The 19408-nt window shown below is 30.2% G+C and overlaps 1 protein-coding gene across 13 annotated transcripts in view; it reads right to left on the bottom strand.

Moving 5' to 3' along the window:
• unc-104 (kinesin family member unc-104) overlaps positions 1–19408 on the bottom strand; it is a 248891-nt gene that overhangs the window by 127460 nt on the left and 102023 nt on the right. For all 13 annotated transcript variants that reach the window (XM_085818584.1, XM_085818589.1, XM_085818586.1 and 10 more), the window contains 2 exons: positions 13674–13746; positions 6427–6550 (listed from right to left, as the gene is read on the bottom strand). In XM_085818584.1, the coding sequence (XP_085674710.1) occupies positions 6427–6550; positions 13674–13746 (197 nt within the window). The remainder of the gene's footprint in view (positions 1–6426; positions 6551–13673; positions 13747–19408) is intronic.

Below are 19408 nucleotides of genomic sequence, written 5' to 3'. Positions count from 1 at the left end.
ACATAAAATTCAGTTCAAGAGTAATATTGCAAAATATTTTTAAACTGAGCATATCTTTAGAATTTTCAATACAGAGTTCAATACAACATTGCCATTGCTCGCTTTGAAATCCTTGAGTTTTGTTAATCAAAAATTAGTTTAAAGCTTTACAAAACATGAAATTGATAATAAAACAAATCCTAAATTTCAAATTTGGGCTTCCACGACATATTTGCAGTAGGATTACGTCATTCAAAATTCGATGGCTCTATGTACTGTTGTTTTATCACAATGTGAGAAATATACATACATTTATGCAGATTTTTCATTATTTAATTTCTTCAAATATAAGAATTTATTTCAACTTAAATGAGACTTTTGTAAGAAATGGTTCAAGTTTTTATGTTAGAATTTTAAAATCTGGGTCCTTAAGGTCATTAAGACCTTCTTTCGATTAGTTTAATCTTTGATGAGAAAAAGGCCTAATGATTTTATATTAATTAAATTATTATTATAATTTTAGCCTTTAACTTCTTCATTCCATAGTCCTCACTAGAACACAACTTTATTGTGAGAGTATTTAAGCCAAAGGTTTGAATTATGTTAGAGCTTTTGGAAACCTCACATGCAGTTTATATCTTGTCACCAGTTCAGACAAAGCTGATTCTAGATTTAGCCATTTTACTAGTAGACATTAAAAGATCGCCAGTTGTGTAGTCTCTGACTTTGATACTTGAATTTAAATTTCAACTTATGCTAAATTTAAAGAGTTAATAAAAAAGCTATTTGAATCTCACAGGACTTGTCATCTTAACTCAGACTGAAGGAATAACTAACTTGTCTGTCAAGTAGATTCTGAAGGACATTTATTTAAACTTTCACACAGTTAAAATTCTACAAATATTAGCAACACACACATACCTCCCCCGGCATAACCCAAAAAAACTGAATTTTGACTTAAAAGATAAATTAAAATTAGTTAAACTATTATATTTAAACTGCTACAGCAATAACAAAAATAGCAAATCATAGAACAGATGTAAAAGATACTATAGCAAAAAGAATCCATGCAATCTGTGTAAATTTGCAGGACTGTAATTTTGATGGTTAAATAGAATTCTTCAGCTGCAGAACTGGCTGCTGAATTTTGTTACTGTAGTATCTTTAACATTTGACACAAAACGTTTCAAAAAGTGTTTTCTTAAAATTTTTCAATCCAGATAATATTAAAGGAAGTAAATTCTTCAATTAAAAACTAGTGCATGAAATCTGTATTCATCACATTTGCTTTTTAAATTTAAATGTTTCCTCATTTTCTCCTAAAAAGTACTGAAACGAAATTTTACAATTGTTTCATTGAAGTTAAGCAAGTAAAAATAAATAAATAATTAAAAATAACTATTTTAAATTTTATTTAAACTCATTCAACCTATAAAGTAAGCATTATATGTTTGCTCTTACACCAAACATGATTTTTGTGCATGAGACTTCACTGATAATTATCTTGAAATAATGTAGAAACTGACAGATTGGCTACCTTATAGTTTTGAAATAACATACAACAATATTTTCATAGTATTTCTGAATTTTATGCTTATGTATTTTCTTGCCAGACTTACAGACAACTTGCATGAAAATCTTTCAACAAGCTTTTTCAAATTTCGTTTTTCAAATTTCTACACTTTAGAAGTACTTTATAATCTGGAAGTCCAACAAGACTGACTCATTTTCAGAAAATCCAAAGGCTTTTTTTGTTAAAACCTACTGTGAGTAGCACAAAAAAATGATAAATTTTATTATGCTGGCATTTCTATTATACTTAATACTAACTAATACTAACTCCATTGTCGAATTGTATCAGCTAATCTTTGAAGATTATTTATTTTTTTTATGGACATTAATGAACCCAACTTCATTCAAGTTAAGCGCTGCAGTGAGTACAAACAAAAACAGCTCGTATTACAAATTTCTGCAAAATGGTAATGAATGATTTTCTATTGTTAACTAGATTTTTGCTCTAATGTGTGAAAATTAAGTTGCCTCATTCTTCGAAAAGACTGAACAATTTTTAGTGTTATGAATGAGCTGAATTCGCAGATTAGTTGATTTTACTTGGTAGAGATGGTGATAAGTGTACTAGATAATTTCCTCCATAATAAGGGTGAATTTAACTTTTTTCAAACTTCTGGTGCTGTATTTTAAATATATAGAAAATAGCTAGAAATATATAGAAATTATAGCTAGAAATGACATAAGAGAAAGCTAAAGCAAATTTTTTTTTAACAAAGAATCTTATTCTGAAGATAGAAATCTTTTATCAGATAACAAAAACGATTTGGATTTTTGAAAATTCAGAAGATGATTCAAGTGGAGAAGATTTTAGCAGTGCAAAGTGCCACTTTGTATATCATTCAATGTTTTACAGTCTACCACACACAAAAGTGTTTTTAGGTAAATATATATATATATATATATGTTAGATATATGTTAGAGACAGAAATTTGCATTTCTCCCATTCGCGGTTGCGCTGAGCAGAAAAGATGGAACCATATAGCTATGCGGAAGGTTCCTGCCGATGAGGAGAGATGAATAGAGAAAGGGTAGTCTGTCTGACCTCCATGCTACGCTTATCTGAGGATGTATGCCAACGTGGCCAGCCGCTGTGATTCTCTCAAGTGTTCAAGTGCAGTTCTCAAGTGCAGAAATGTGATGCAAGGAGCCCTACTAAGGAACAGTTCAGTGGAAACAATGGAAACAAGAATCTACTCAAGCATCTACATCATAGATTACCTATCTACATCGTCAAATACCTGCCTATATGAAAAGGAATGTTAAGCAGGATCAATTCATAGTGTACCAATCTAGTACATTTTGTATGTTATCCATTGTATAAGTTCCTTAATGTGTCAAAGTTTGACACGTATATTCATCGATGTCGTTAAATCTTAAGGATAGAAGATGCTGATTAAATTTTATGTTAATTTTTCAACTTGGTTCAGTTTACGCTTCAGAGAACCTTGGTTCCACACCCATCACTACGCATAACTCTCAAGATTCTGCAAAGAACATCAAATCTTCAAATACAATAATTAAAATTTTTATTATAATATTATATGTCTTATTGATTTATAAATTAACTAGCTGCTATATGGCCAGCCTTCATTTGGCTTTTAAATGTACCGGAAAAATGTCTAAAGGGAACATCAAACATTAAATTTAAAATCTGCATAGAATTTTACTCTGCAAAACAACTTTATCAAAAATAAATAAATAAATAAAAGTTTTACATATAAAAAAAAATGCAATGAAATAAGCATTATCCCTTAGTACAAATATTAATTAGCCTAATAAATAAATTAACTTGCCTTCTCTCAACAAATGCCTAGTATCCAAGAGAAACATTAAATTTAAAAACTGCACAGAATTATCACCCTCATTTTGTGGAGTGGCAACAGTGAGGATATCAGCAACAATAGCAACAGTAATATATCAGCAACAATGGCTGCATGCCATTCTTGCTGATATAATAAGAGATAATTATTTATTTGATGCGATTTCATCAAAAAACATAAAATTTAAGAAATATTTCGCTCGAACTTTGAAAGAAATCACTTCGAGGTCCACTGACTCTTGTCTGGATACACCTATGTTCCAAATTTCGTAGAGCTGGGTCTATTAGCTTACACGCAGCATGTACGAAAAACACACACACAGACAGACACTACCTTTTATATATATATATATATATATATATATGGAGATTATCTAACATGTCTCGTTATCTTTTAAAAATTCAGTACTAAAATATTATTACATTAACAATTTATAAAATGTAAAAATATAACTGAAAATAACAATACATTATTTTTATTAAATTTATTATTTGTTATAGTAATATTAGTAATATGTAGTTGTTTGTTTTTTATAAAACAGTGTAAAAGAGTAATTCATCTATAAAGATGCATGCATATTTTCCCCTTCAAAAAGGTCTCTCTAAGAGAAGATAGTGAAATTTTAACAAAGCATTTGGAAGAAAACAAGTACCATCTGTTCCCACTGCAACTGACAGATACAGTGCTTAATTAAAAAGGAAGAATTGCTTTTAACATTGCAACCACTGAAAGGCTAAATCTGTTTCTTGAAACTCTCCTTAAAATTACATAAAGCTTTTAGAATTTCTCTTTTGGTCTTAAAATATTTACCCTTAGTCTAGCTCTTTTCATTTTAGTTATTTCTTTAAATCACTGATGCAAATTAGACTTTAAAATGGAAAATTCTTGGTCAAATTTTAGGTACACTCACAAACTAAGTTAATAACTAATTCATAAGTTATACAGCAAAAAATGAATGGGATTTTGTACTGTAAATGAAGCATTGTTCTACCCTACGAACTTTATATATGATCCATTATAAATATTTTTTTTTTTTTTTTTTTTTTGTCAGCTCATTATAGGATTAAAGCCAATACAGATAGCAATTGTAAATCTGTAGTGGCTAATGAATACAGATTTCTGTATTGGCTAATGAATACATATGAATAGTTTTTCTCAGAAACTTTTCACATGATAATAATATCATAGCACTGAAAGAAATGCTCAAGTGAAAGAGTTTAAAAAGGTACAGTACAAAGTCCCAGATCCAGATCCGGACTTCCGCGATTTTGGATTTTTCCGGATAGTAGATCATCAGTTTTAATCTAGTAAGACTGCATGTAGAAATAATAAAATTAAAAATATGAAATCGTGATTTAATATGAAATAATGAAGGATTTATGATATTTATGATCTAAAGGGTATCAAAATCTACAGAAAAAAAAAAAAAAAAAAAAAAAAAAAAAAAAAAAAAAAGAAGAGCTTAATATTTATTTTTTTACTTTATTAAATATTTCTTTCAAGTTGTTTAAGTTGCTTCATTTTTTGTGCTTAGTACTTTCTCTTTAATTCTATAAACAGATATAATTTCTTATTCAGTTACAAACTTCCAATTTCGGAGTCCTGAAATTGTTGAGTCTAGAATTTGGACTAACTTTCCAATCGAAATTTTTCCTCTCTGTCACTCTGTCTGTAGCGGTATTTTCTGGATTTAGAATCATACTACAGATTTCGCCATCTGATAACTGACTGATGATTGAGGAACATTGTCATCACAGTAAAAAACTTTCTTTTATATCCTCTTCATTTGTTATCGCTTCTCCATATTTTTTTACAAAATCGGCTAACCGGAAAATTTCACCTGTGGTTTGCAACATTCGAAAAAGATTAGCGGCTATCATCATAAAATTTAGCTTTCACTCACTATACATATTTGGCTATGTATTATGAGATTGGCTATGTATTGAGAGAACAACAAGTTGTTCCGCTAAATTTTATATTGCTTCTATTGTGCACTGAGACAATTAAGCCTTAATTGTATTAGTTATTTATTATACGTACACCTATTTCTTGCACATGCTTAATGCTTATCTGAGTCTTGAATAAATAAATTCTCACATATACTTACTGAATTTATATTTACTGAATCTCACATATACTTACTGAATTCTGCTACCAAGCACCTCCCTTTGTCTTTCCTAAATTCTGCCACCTGGTGCGACTATATGAACTCTGGTGTGGTTCTGAGTTTATCTGAATAACAAACCAGTTATTCTGTATTCAAATAGAACTAAATGTAATCCTTTGGCCTATGAGTATCAATAACAAAATCTACTTTTAGCATATGGAAATCAATTTTTGTTAAATTTTTCCTGTCAACATTTCTTAGCGCACTTAACTTAAATCTGTAATCATTGCCAAGAGCAATGTCAACGTAAAAGGTTACCATGCTGTTTCTCAATTACTAATATAAAAAAAAAAAAAAAAAAAAAAAAAAAAAATTGTTTAGGTATCGCTCCATGAGCCATTACTCAAGTTCTCGTGTGTTGATAAACATGCGGTGATGAAAGCAAAATATAACAAATAATGATTTGCCAGCTTGGCATCAGGGGTATAAAATATTATTAGGTGTAAAAATCAATGATGTATCTGTAGAATGTTTTGGTTTGAGATGTATGACCGGCAGATACGAAGCCAAATTATTTTGATCATACAAATTTATGCTAAAATGATTGTTTCTTCAATAACGATGTATTTTATTTAGTGCCGATGAGAAATTTAGAATCAGGACTCTCCAAATGTTTTATTATGAGCAGGGGGTGGGTGGGATATACCCCCTGCTCATACACATACAAAATATGTATAAGAAAATTAAAAAAATGTTGGTAGTGGCCTTTGAGGTCCAGATTTTAGATCATTCCGGATATTGGACATCTGTATGTACTGTAGGACTTTGTACTGTACTAAAAAGCAGACAGCATAAGATTTTACATGTAAATACTTTCAAATGGAATATCATCATTATTAACAAAAATACAGAGAAAGAAAAGAAAAAGGATTTTAAAAGCACACTCACTGTAATCATTGTCTTCATCAATAGTAGTTTCAAGTTCATTAATACAGCAGGAGCTGTACATGCTTGACATCATTGACTGCTCTTCAACCTGCCTTTGAAGACTTTCTATTTTTGCTTCATAATTCTAATAAATAGGCAACAAAATTTTTCACTTACAATATACAAATCTACTTCTCAAACTACTACTTCTCAAAACACTTTTGAACAAATTAATGTGATTTAATAATTTATATTAAATGAAGATTATTATTTATTTACTAAAATTATTTAAACCTTCATATTTTATTTCTAAAAATTCTAATAACTTTAGGATTAAATTGATAACTAAAAGAAAATTATTTTTCATTCTGATAAATTTATCTGACTGATTGATAATGGAAATACTTTTTTCATTCTGATCTTGTGATTCCAAAAACAGAAGGAATTATTCCTATTTCTGTTCCGATATTTTATGACTGTTTATAATCATCATCAATTCACTAATCATCATTCACTAATTCTGCTATGAAAAGAATGCAAATGGATTTCACTGGCATCCTTAAATTGATTCCTCTGGCTGAGATACTGAATTTCCTTTTGAAAAAAGACTAACAACACCTATTTACACTACATACCAGTAACAGACCCATTTACTAGCAACTGAGATCTTAATAACACTCACACAGTAGAAACTGATTCCCATTAATGTAATATCCAAACTGATTCCGATTTTTGATTATTTATTTTTTTATTCCTACCTGTTTTAAAAATTATCCAACTGCATGTCATGATTCTAACAATTTAACAGAAACAGAGATTTTTCACAATTTTATGACTTCACTATAATAATTACTCATAAAATAAAAATAACATAAATTTCTTATGTCTTATCGTACATGCAGAAGAAATAAAATTAAGCGCTAATTTATTAAGTATGTTAAGTAGTCTTACTATCAAAAGTTTGAATTTCTTTGTTTGTGAAATACATTTAAAAATTTTAAATATAAAGGTCTAAATTTACATATTTTAAAATTTTAAAACTACTTTATCAATATTTGATACGAAATAATTCACAATATATATATATATATATGTAAAGAAACAAAAAAATAGGCTAAGAATTAAAAACAAAATTTTTTAAACACAACCTGCGCTATAGCTGCAGGATTGAAGTAAAATAAACTTAAAGCATCGAAAGTAAATATTAAACTGGAATCAAAGCAAGGCAATTCCTCAATAATATAAATTATTGCAACCGTGTATAAGAGGTATAACATAATATCTAAAGAAATCAAAATTAAAATAAGAATTCATATTAGAACAAATTCAAAAAATAAAAATGCGAAAGGTAACATATACAAAATTATAAAAATATATAAATTAATCTCCTTTTTTTGACACTCCAGATCAGAACTCATCAGGGGGAAATGAATTAAAGCTTCAGAAAAGTCAATTAATAGGTTTCCAAAACATGTTTCATTCTCCTGGTTCATTTGAGATAAAAAATCAAAAAAAGATTCAATAAAATTTTCATTTAAGACTTTAAAAATTCATATAAAAGTGAAAAATCAAATCTAAAATGTATGAGAATTTTTCCTACACACTTGGAAAAAAGAATAACACATAACATTGTGCCAAATTGACTACTTAAAAAAACTTTACATTATGAAAATTATCCATTAAAAAAAGGGGGGGTCTAAAACCATTATATGCAAATCAAAAATTCAAAAACAATTACAAATAAGGAGCTGAACAAATACAGTACAAAGTCCATAATCCGGACTCGATGGGACTTCAGCGATTCCAGATTAGGGGTTTTTCCGGATTATAGATCATCAATTTAAATCTGGTAAATCGGCATGTGGAAATTAGACAATTAAAAATATGAAACCGTAATTTATGAAATAAAGAGCAATTATGATCTAAAAAATATAAAAATTTACCAAAAAAAAAAAAAAAAAAAAAGCTTAATATTTATTTGTTTATTTCAGTAAATATTTCTTTCAATGTAAGTTGTTTAAGTTGCTTTGTTTGTTTGCTAATACTTTCTCTTTAATTCTATAAACAGACATAAGTTCTTGTTCAGTTACAAAGTTCCACTATTCAAGTCCTGTAATTGCTGTGTCGAGAATACTGACTAAATGATCAATCGAAATTTTTTCGTTTTCAATAATGTCCTTTGTTACTTTCTTCACTATCGGGAGCACGTATGGGTAAACGCTTTACTGGCTTTACACGCATGCATAAGTTTGTGGCTTTGAGGTCTGGATTATAGATCATTTCAGATAATGGACGTCCAGATTACGGACTTTGTACTGTATACTTTTAACCAAATTGCCATTTAAACAACATTTAAAAATTGGGTGGTTCCCGATTATGCTAAACTAAATTTTTAATACCAATAAAACAAAACAAAAAAAAATTATAGAGATTTCTATAAATAATAAAATCATATCTGAACCTTAAACAACTAAAAACTGAAAACCTATTTGAAACAAAAATAGAAAAAATTGAAATTTACTGAATTCTTAAGACGACTTTCTTAACGTAAACTAACTGAATTCTTAGGACGACAGAAGTGAGTTCCTTGTAAAGGAAGTAGAATTCAAAGCTGCTCAGGAGAAACAAAAATTTCGTAGTTCTTGGAAAAAGTATGGTTCTTGGAAAAAGTAAGGTTCAAAGTGTCCAATAGCAGAACTAACTATTTTAACATGTGTTCAAAATGTCCTGTTCTGTTAAACTTCGTGTGCAGGGTGGCAAACATAGGGTGCGATCTGTAAAAATATTACCGACGAGAAGGGTGATCGTCAACTCCAATATGACGGGATAAGAAACTTCTAAAAGATGCTGTCCTCTGTAAAATCTTAAAACGTGAGAACAGAACTGGCTCAAAGTTGAGGAAAAGGAAAAATAGAGCTTATAAAAGATAAAAATATTCACATAATCATGGTACAGTATGGCTTTAAAACTAGAAGCCCCATTTTTTCAGTAAAAACGAGATTTGCCAGCTATTAAAATTACAAAATAGCAGAAAGATAGTATAAATAATAATTAAAAGGGAAAAGAAACAAGATCTTTGTACAAATATACAATCAAATTTCTTATCGTAGTCATTCAACTATTACCTCTGATTATAGTTTAAGTAATAATTATCATATCACTTTAGATGAGAAATTAAAAAAAAGTAGTTAATACCAGCTTTCTTTAAAATATAGAAATTCTGAATAGAAGTGCAGGGAAAATTCTGGTACATTTGAGATTCGATTTTTCGGTTTTATATGGATTTTAATGAATTTTATTGAATTTTTTAAATGAAAATTTTATTGTTTTTTTTTCGAGGGGGGGGAGTAAATCTCAAATGAACCAGGAGAACGAAACATGTTTTTGAAACTATTGATCAACTTTTATGAAGCTTTAATTCATTTTTCTCTGATGAGTTCTGAATTGGAGTGTCAATAAAAGGAGATTAATTTATATATTTTTATAATTTTGCATATTTTCTCTTTTGCATTTTTATTTTTCGTGATCGTTCTACCATGAAGTCTTACTTTAATTTTGGTTTATTTAGATATTGCGTTATACCTCTTATACACGGTTGCAATTATTAATATTGCTGAGGAATTGCCTTGCATTGATTCCAATTTAATATTAACTTTAGATACTTTTAAGTTTGCTTATATATATATATTCATCATAACATAATAATAATAATGATTGTAAGTTTTAGAAACTTAAATTATGGTAAAATATTCAAAATAATATTTTCTAATAAACACGTTATTCCTGATCAAATGACTAGTTTTTGAAACACACAAAAACAACCACATGAAAAAAAAATTTCTGGAAAAATTTTAATTAATTATTTCAGAGAAGATTTATATAATCCATAAATTATCTTCTAAAATCAAATGTTTCATTTTAAGTAATAAATAAAAAAGCTATTGTTTTAAAGTTTGGTAATTTATTTATTTTGAAATTATTGAATAAAATATGGATCACAGATAACTCTTTGTACACTTGAAAAATATCTTAAGAACATGAAAAATACTGCTTAAATATTATTAGAGGCATTGAATGTTTCTCAGTTTCAGTTCATATAGAACCCAATTTCCTTGCTTCTGACTCATTCTCAATGATTTTAAATGGTGCAAAACTTGTTGAGTCACTCCTAATGTAAGTGTAAATTCTACTTGAATATGGCATGAATCTTCATCCAATAATGCTTCCAATTCTGCACCTACATACACTTTTATTCTTCCACTACATTCTTTGTCTTCTAAGACATATTCTCAGTTCTTAAAATTTTTAAACCACTCACGACAACTTCTCTCACTTAAGGCAGCATCATCATCATATGTTTCTACAAGCAATCAATATGACTCAGCTGCAGATTTCTTCAAATTAAAGAAGCAAATCAAAAGTTCCTGAAAATGATGCTCGTTTCACTCAAAAGTCGACATTTTTGCATGGAAAAATATATATAGGATGCTGATACAAAATCTCTAATATTTCAAAGATGTTGTCAGCAGATTCCAACCTTATTATATGGCGTTTAACATCAGACAATTTTAACCATAACTTACCAGTGGCACCATTTTTTGTCAAACAGCGGAGACTTATTTTAACTCCCAATAATTACAGAACAATTTCTTTTGATTATACAGTCAAAAGTCGTTAATTCGGACACCCATAATCCGGACCTTAAAGCTAAAATCTCTCTGCGCATGCGCCGCGTTGACGTAGGCGCATAGGCGTTTACGCGTGCGCACAGGACCTTTACGACTGCGCATATGCGTCTGCACAAGTGCAGAATACGTTTTCGCGTGCACGTTTAATTTATAACGGACGGTATAAGCTCTAATTATCTATTTCAGTTAATGTTGATGATAGCGTTGTTCCTTAATTTTTGAATTGGATTCGGCTTATTATTTTTTGCAGACTGTAAGAGCAATTTTATAAAAGTAAGCTTGAACTTTCGATTATGTCAAATAGAATTTCCGATGCTGGAGCTCCCAAAGGATCTACAAAACGAAAATACATTTCGATGTCCATCAAACAAAAAGTGGAATTGCTACAAAAAATGGATAAAAGCATATCCTTTGTTTATCTAACCGTTCCGAAATCTGTTTATCAATTTCACGCTGCTCTGCGCAGGGGGGGGGGAACGTCGCGGCGCGCAATGAACTGGAAGTTGATCTGTCAGCACTATCGTTGTTTTCAGAGCAGATGTTTTTATTTTATTCGGCTTATAATTCCTTACTAAATGTAGTATTTCATCTCGATGTAGTCCGTCTTTGATATGATTTAAATCAAATTCCTCATCATTATAAATATCACGAATACAAATCAAATAGTTTTCTGGTTGCAATTTTCTAATTTTGGCTATGCGTAATGTATGCTTTACGCATGCGCGCGTTGAAAGAAATGTTTAATAAAGTAAACAAATAAATATTAAGCTTCTTTTTCTGTAAATTTTGATACCCTTTAGATCATAATTGCTCATTATTTTATAAATTACGGTTTCATATTTTTAATTTTATAATTTCTGCATGCCATCTTACCAGATTTAAACTGATGATCTATAATCCGGAAAAATCGATAATCCGGAATCGCTGAAGTCCCGGCGAGTCCGGATTAAAGACTTTTGACTGTACTTTTATCAACTAAGGACCTATTCTGTTCTGCCATGGCATTAAAATTTTCTTTAGTAAAATTTGTTTCTTCCCCCCTTTTCTTACTTGCATTACTTTAAGGCTTTCCAAATTAAAATATATCTTACTATAAATTTACCTTTTAGAGATTTCAAACTTTCCATTGCAAATTAGTATCAGAAATAGTGCCAAACTGGCAACCCTTAGCAACACTTTTTCCTTTTAAATTACTGTCCTTTGTTCTTCTAATAATAAATTAAAAAATTTTGCTCTCAGTTAATTATTAATATACTTTGTAAATCATATTTTAATTTTAATTTTAATATTGGTAAATAGAACATATTTTACTTTTGCTTTATTCAATTTATTTCATTTAAATTTGTTTTTGTGTATTTTTATTCCATATGAAAGAAAGGTGACTGCATAGAGGAGGCATTCAGAATTTTAGATGAACTATTATAATTAAATAATTTAAAATGGTTCATCAGCCTAATTCTGAATGGGCAGAAACACAGTGGTTTTCCTGAGAAGAGGGGTTCAATTGAATCTGGCCTATCTCCTCTTGATAACATTGAATTAGATTTTAGTAGTATTCCTTTTAATGAATATTTATGTATTTCTGGTTTAGAATCCCCAAAACAATGTGGGTTGATTTACATATATATATATATATATATATATGCTACTGGGATATTTAGGGATTTTACTGGTTTTAAATTTAATTTCTTTTATGTCTTTGTAGTTTTGGTTCCAAGTTTTTTACTATTTTATCTATAACTGATTAATTATGTACATCAATACACACTTTCATAAAACAAAACTATAAACATTTATTACAAATTTATGTACTAAGACACATTTCCTTAAGAGATAGAAGATATAGTAACAGCCCCCCCCAAACAAAATCTAATAAAAAACTAAAAATTTTAAAATGAAATATGCTGTTTACTTTTTGTAACAAGGGAGTCAAGCTTCTTGTATTTTTATTTTTTTTCATAAAGAGTGTAAAAATTTCCCAAATATAAGTACAGGAACCAAGAGACAACATAAAAAGTTATATTTCATTATTTGTCCAAATTAATACATTGCCAAAACATGAATTTTCTTTCAGTTTAAAACACTTTTGTAACTGGAAGTATCTATGATCAACAATTGCAAAAATAAAGGCTGAGTGAGGAAGGTGGATATATATCTCTCTCTCTATATATAAACATATACACTTTTGGTTACTGCTGATTGCAATAAAAAAAGGGAGCTGCATAACTAGATGTAAAAAGAGTCCTGCATACAAAATTTCAACGTTCTATAACTAATCATTTTCGAGCTATGCCACATACACATATGCATATACATACAGATGTCACAAAAAAAAAAAAAAATTCATCTTGAAGCCATTTCACAAGTCATTTCAGGATAAAAAATTTTTACTCTGACCTGATCCTCTGTATAGATGTAATGCTAAAAAATAGTCAAAATGGATATTTTCATTTAATTCTGATAACCAAAATTTTCTGTGATTATAATAGTTCCTTTACTTTACAAGGTACACAACAGATATATCACCTTTATAATAAATTTATAAAAGTTTAAAAATCACATTTATTAAAAAATGCAAACCTTTTTCTCTTGTTGAAAAATTTGGTCTGCTTCTTCTTTTTCTTTCTTATATTGTTCTTCAAGTGCAACAAGTCTATTAAAATATTTGTTAAATTTTATTAAATGTATACATTCTTTATTAATTACATACAACAGCATCTGCAAAGTGGGATTATAGTAAAAGTGATTTATTTTATATTTATTTAAGATTTAATAAAATAGTCATTCCTCTCATGAAGCTATATTGTCAAGATTGTTGCATCTAATGCATCTGATTTTGTGCCAACATTTATGTTTAGTGTTAAATAATGCTCCAGTAACAGAAAGGCACTAAAGCTGAATAAAATTAAGCAATAATATTTAAGAGAAGCTAAAATTGTTGACTACTTAAAATTAAATACTCAAATAATAAAGTTTATTTCTATTAAAAATACAGCTTTACTGTCAATGAATAAAGGAAAATGCCTCATATTAAGGATGAAGTTGAGGAATACAGACACAGATTACGAAAGCAGCTTTCAAAGCTTAAAATCTTAAAAAATCAAGTAGATTTTATGACAGAATATTTTAAAACATAGTTAACATATATAAAATAATAATGTCAAATAAAATACTCAAAAATCATGAATCTTGAAATAAGAAGCTATTCCCAAATTTCATGAAAACATTTTGCAGCATAATGTTTTAATAGCATTCTCCTATAGCTTTTTTTTTTTTCCAAAATTAGTAAACTGATGAAATGTTCAGTAACAATAATAGCTCTGATACATTTTGCATATTTTTTAAAAACAAAAGGTCACTGGTTTATTAAGCATAAACTCCTCTTGTAGACACACTGGGTAATTTTTGGAAGCAGGAAAGATGAAAATTGAGCAACGCCTTGGCTGGGAATCTAACCACAGGCCTGTGGAATACGCACCCAGCATGCAGACCACTACACCTCGAAGGCATGTAAAGAAGGCGGAAGAAACATTTTAAATACTCTCCCTTTTAAAGGGCAACTGGGGTTTTTTAGGGGACCCAATTGCCAAATCCTGGGTGTGGAGAATCATGATCCACCACCCTTTTAGTTCGGGCACCATTCTAGAGACATTAGGTAATTTTTGAAAACAGGAAAGATGAGAAATGAGCAATGTCTTCGCCGGGAATCGAACCAAAGATCTCTGGAGTACCCGCCCAGCGTGCAGACCACTACACTACGAAGCCATGCCAAGAAGGCGGTAGAAACACTTTATAATCCGATGCAAATGGAAAGTTTACAATGCATGAAAGAAATTCATACACTTATACAAACACAATATAATATATTAAATGTTTATAAAATAAAAAAGAGAATTATACATGAAAAGTTTAGTACTAAAGCCATAAAGTATGATAGATAGTTCTTAATGATGACAGTAAAGGAGTGTTGCAAAAACATTTTAACATTTTTAATTTTTCCAAACTTTTATTGTATGTTTGATAAATGCACTCTACAGGAAAGGTAAGTAAAATTACATAGTTTTAAATATATTTATTCATGAAATTGTTACTGCTTAGCATTTATTGGTTTTCAATAGTCATTCACATATATAAATTAGGTCCCAACAAAAATAAACTGAGGTACAATTTTATTATTACACATAGAAACTGAAGTAAATTTCTGAAGTTTTACAAATATATTCGACATCCTATTTTCAATCACATCACGGATGACAATTTAGGATGAACTACTGTGAAGTTTTGATGAATAAATATTAAATCTTAATGAACTGCCTTTAAGAGAGGAGAATAATGACAAAAATATAATAAACATGACAGCCAATAATGTTTTATCTTTCTCAATCTACCCATTAAAAAACTCCTCATTCAAAAACTAACTAATTTGTGGCCAAATAAACAGCTGTACTACCCTGAGAAAATGCCACATCTGTAAATTTATAATAACATAAAAAATAGGGGAGGAACTAAAATAAAATAAATGAACCACTTGCTATTATATAATAAGGACTGCTAAATTAAACAACTAATACTTGTCAAAGACTGACTTTTATGTTTATAGGAGTAGTTCTGAACTATTCTAACTAATGACTAAAAACCAATTATCTTGCAACACATAGATGAGTTTTTATTATGAATGTTATTTTTATTTGCTTATCAGATTGAAGGCTATGTGTTAGTGTAGTTCTCTGCTTAGATTTTACTATTCTTCATTGTAGAGAACAATGATTTATGCAATTAAAGTAAAATTAGTTAGAGTTGACTTTAGGGTACTCCTTGTATTATTGTGAAGTTGTTGTTTCATTTATCGCCAAGTTATATCACTTATGGTAACCCAAATAGTTGAATGGCATGGAAACCCTATTATGACGTAATCATTTGCATTATTCTGGGAAATTTTGAATCATGGGATATTTTGCAAGGGCTTTGTGGTGTGTATTGCTTAGGAAGTGTATTGCTTTATTGTTTAGATGGTATGGCTGAATGTAGTAAAGTTAATTTGAAGTTTCTGCAAGATTTGGAACGAAAGGGGAAAATGCATTAATCGACTATTGTGTAAATGAAGGTTTACTTATAGCCATTTTCCGGACAGTCCGAAACTACGTAGTATATTTTTACTCTTATATTTGTGAATTTATGTGCTGACGACGAATTTTGGTTTTATGCAGCCGTGATTTTTGGTGCAAAAATTGCCGCTATGCAAGCCAAAATAATTAGTCAAAGAATTACACAAAATCGGTATCCATGAGCCGCCAAAAATCGCCAAGGGGTACCCTAAAATATACTTTTACCATAAAATTTTAAAACATATACAGTAAGACCCCGCTTAACGCGGGGGATACGTTCCATTGAAGTAGAGCGTAATGCGAAACAGCGCTAAGCGAGGCTATCTTAACATGTAAATAATGGGGTTAGGGGAAGACGGATAAAAAATGGTTAGGCATTAAATTTAATAATGTTTTTTTTTTAATAAAAATAAAATCAAACATTTATTTCTTACAAAAATAAAAACAATATAAATGCATATACTTTTAAAAACAAATACAATTCTCAGTCAGATCATTCAGTCTATTCTGGGTTTCCAATTTTCTGCCTTTTTGTCAAGAAGGCATTATGATAGATTGGCTTAATGGCATATTGCGTTCAATTTCGTCGTCAATCCATATAGACAGTCGTTTTCCCATTTCCTCTATAATGTTATTTCTAGAACGGGTAATTCTAGTTGCAGAGCTTGACGTAGTTGCAGTTGCCGATGACAGTATTTTTTCTTTATTCTTAAGAATTGTCCTTATTGTTGAAGTTGCCAAAATCAATGCAGCACTAATTTGAGATTGACGTTCACCAGAATCTAATCTTCTAATCACTTGCATTTGAGTTTCCAGTGAAATGCTTTTTCTCGTTGCTTTCTTTTCTTGTTTTTTATTATCACCCATGATAAAAACTAAAGCTCATAATATTTGTCACTGTATTAATCATTATAGTAATTATACAAATTTAAATTTACAATAATGTCAACAGATGTTTCAAATGATAAAAATGCGTCCACAAAGCAAGAAACACATCTACACTGTTTCGGATATGTTATTTGGAAACCTAGCACTGCACACAATTTCAGAGAATCCCCGGGTTGAAATAAAAGAGCGCTAAACCGAAACAGCGCTAAACGAAACAGTGTTAAGCGGGGTCTTACTGTACTAAAACATGCTGTGCGTCTGTACTAAAACATGTGCAACGCTGTTTTCACGCTCCTCAATATTCGCCATTTTTCGCGTAAGTCCTCATAATTAGGTTGAGTAAATCATACCATACTATTGAGGAAGCCAAGACATGCGTTTTGATATATGGATTAAGCCTGTATCATCCATACGTAAAAAGTTATTAATTAATTTCTAGTTTACTCGTGGGAGCCCTTTGTGTCCGCCATTGTTCATGCAAGGGAAGAACAACATCGCTTTTTAGTCCATCATTTACTCTCAAGATTTATATCACCGGACGCGCAATCGTGTCAGGTTTTCCTTGGAACTATTTTCGTAGTGATCAGATTATTATTACGTTAATTACGTAAGATTATTTAGCTAGCACGTGGTGTGATGAGTCATCTATGAAATTGCAGGAAAAAGTACGGTTTCATCCCTGAACGTATCGCTAACTATGACAAAGAGCTCCAAAGAGATAAGAAAAGCTGGTGATAACAAAAGGTACTAGTGGTTTCTTCATCAGGCAGTTTCTCCAGTTTTTACAGCCCTTTTTTCATGAAAAAACGATGACAACAATCAGCGGAAAATGATGATTAAGGATTTCTAAATTAAAAGATTCTCCGTCAAATAGTTCAGAAAATATAAAATTTGGCTTATTTTCTCCTTTCTACCCACCGCAGCAATCCCCACAAGGAAGGAATCTACAACGTTCCCCTTTTCCCCCCAGGACTCTTATGAACAAAGAGCCTCTCCCACTACATTTGCGGTTTTTATGACAGTGGATATTCCTCAATTGTGCAGTCACTCTTTTTTCAATTAGAAAACGGAAACAGGACAGAGAAATTCCCTCTCAAGTCTTCCAGAGTACTTTAAAAGTGAACTTTGCATCTCTATCGGTCATCTACTTCAATTTTAGTGCTTTTGGTGAAATTTTGATTTTAGTAACAGCTTGTACAGACTCTATATTGTGTGATAAGATTAGTGTTTCATTGTTTTCGCACTCTTTTCTTAACAAGAATTGAGAATTTTCTCTCTTGGAGATAGTCTAAATTACGGAAGAAGTACTGCTACCAAAGTAGGACTTTTTACTCTTTCGTCCCCGCTTCTCATTCTCCTTGCTTCTGTAATTGATTAATTATACCACAGGCATTGCATAGTTTAATAACAAACAGAGTTGACTTAATATATATTCGGCCTAACATTTTTCATTTCATTTTACCAATGTTTTTAATAAGTTACATTCTTATATTAGTTACTTTTTTCATTTATTGCACTGAATAGAATCTATTTGTTCTTAACATTCTATTATTATGTTTGTACTTGTTTTTTGTTATATATTTTATATTTAACTCATCTAATCTGATTAGTAATTAATACTGGTATTATTCATCCCAAAAAAAAAAAAAATTGGCTCTCTACGTATAGAAAGCATTTCCATTCAATTATCTCTGTACTATGACATTTCTCAGGAGTGTGTGCAACTTATCACAGTATAACTGTTCACAATTTATAATAGTAATTCCCTCATAGTCAGCTTCCAGCATGGCTCAAACTACACGTCCTTCGAGCCCAGTGTCCGTCAACTCGGAAAGTATGCTTTTACCACCGGAAAAAGCAGCAACAGTACGCCAAGAAACGCATATAAGAGCCGTAAATCTTTATCATGCATGTCTAGATCTAGCCAGTACTAGACGAGGCGGAAAACGCATCATCCCACCAGGAATGTTCACAAAGCTTAAAAAGATGCTCGATGAGCTCAGAGATATTGCTACAAGTAATGGGATCAGTAACGTAAGCGACGTTCCGTTTCCGATAGGTATTCCGCATCCCTCCCACGCCGTCACATGTCAGTGCGATGATTCCACCACAGACTTAATTAATACAGAAACAATGCCGTCATTATTAGAGGATAATAATGTTCCTAAAATTTCATATGCTAATGCTGTAGCAAAGGTACCAAGAAAAAATAACCCAACTATTTTGCTATACCCAAAGCAAGAGCTAAAATGCCATATTACAGAGAAACTAAATCAGATCCTTCCCCTCAAAGAAATAAATGCCAATATTGATTATATAGCA

This window comes from Stegodyphus dumicola, chromosome 6 (assembly GCF_044657685.1).
Source record: "Stegodyphus dumicola isolate Sdum_Otavi_A_Nest chromosome 6, ASM4465768v1".
NCBI classification, from domain to species: Eukaryota; Metazoa; Arthropoda; class Arachnida; order Araneae; family Eresidae; genus Stegodyphus; species Stegodyphus dumicola.
Note: the sequence above shows the minus strand (reverse complement) of the source record. Positions and strands in the feature narration are given on the sequence as shown.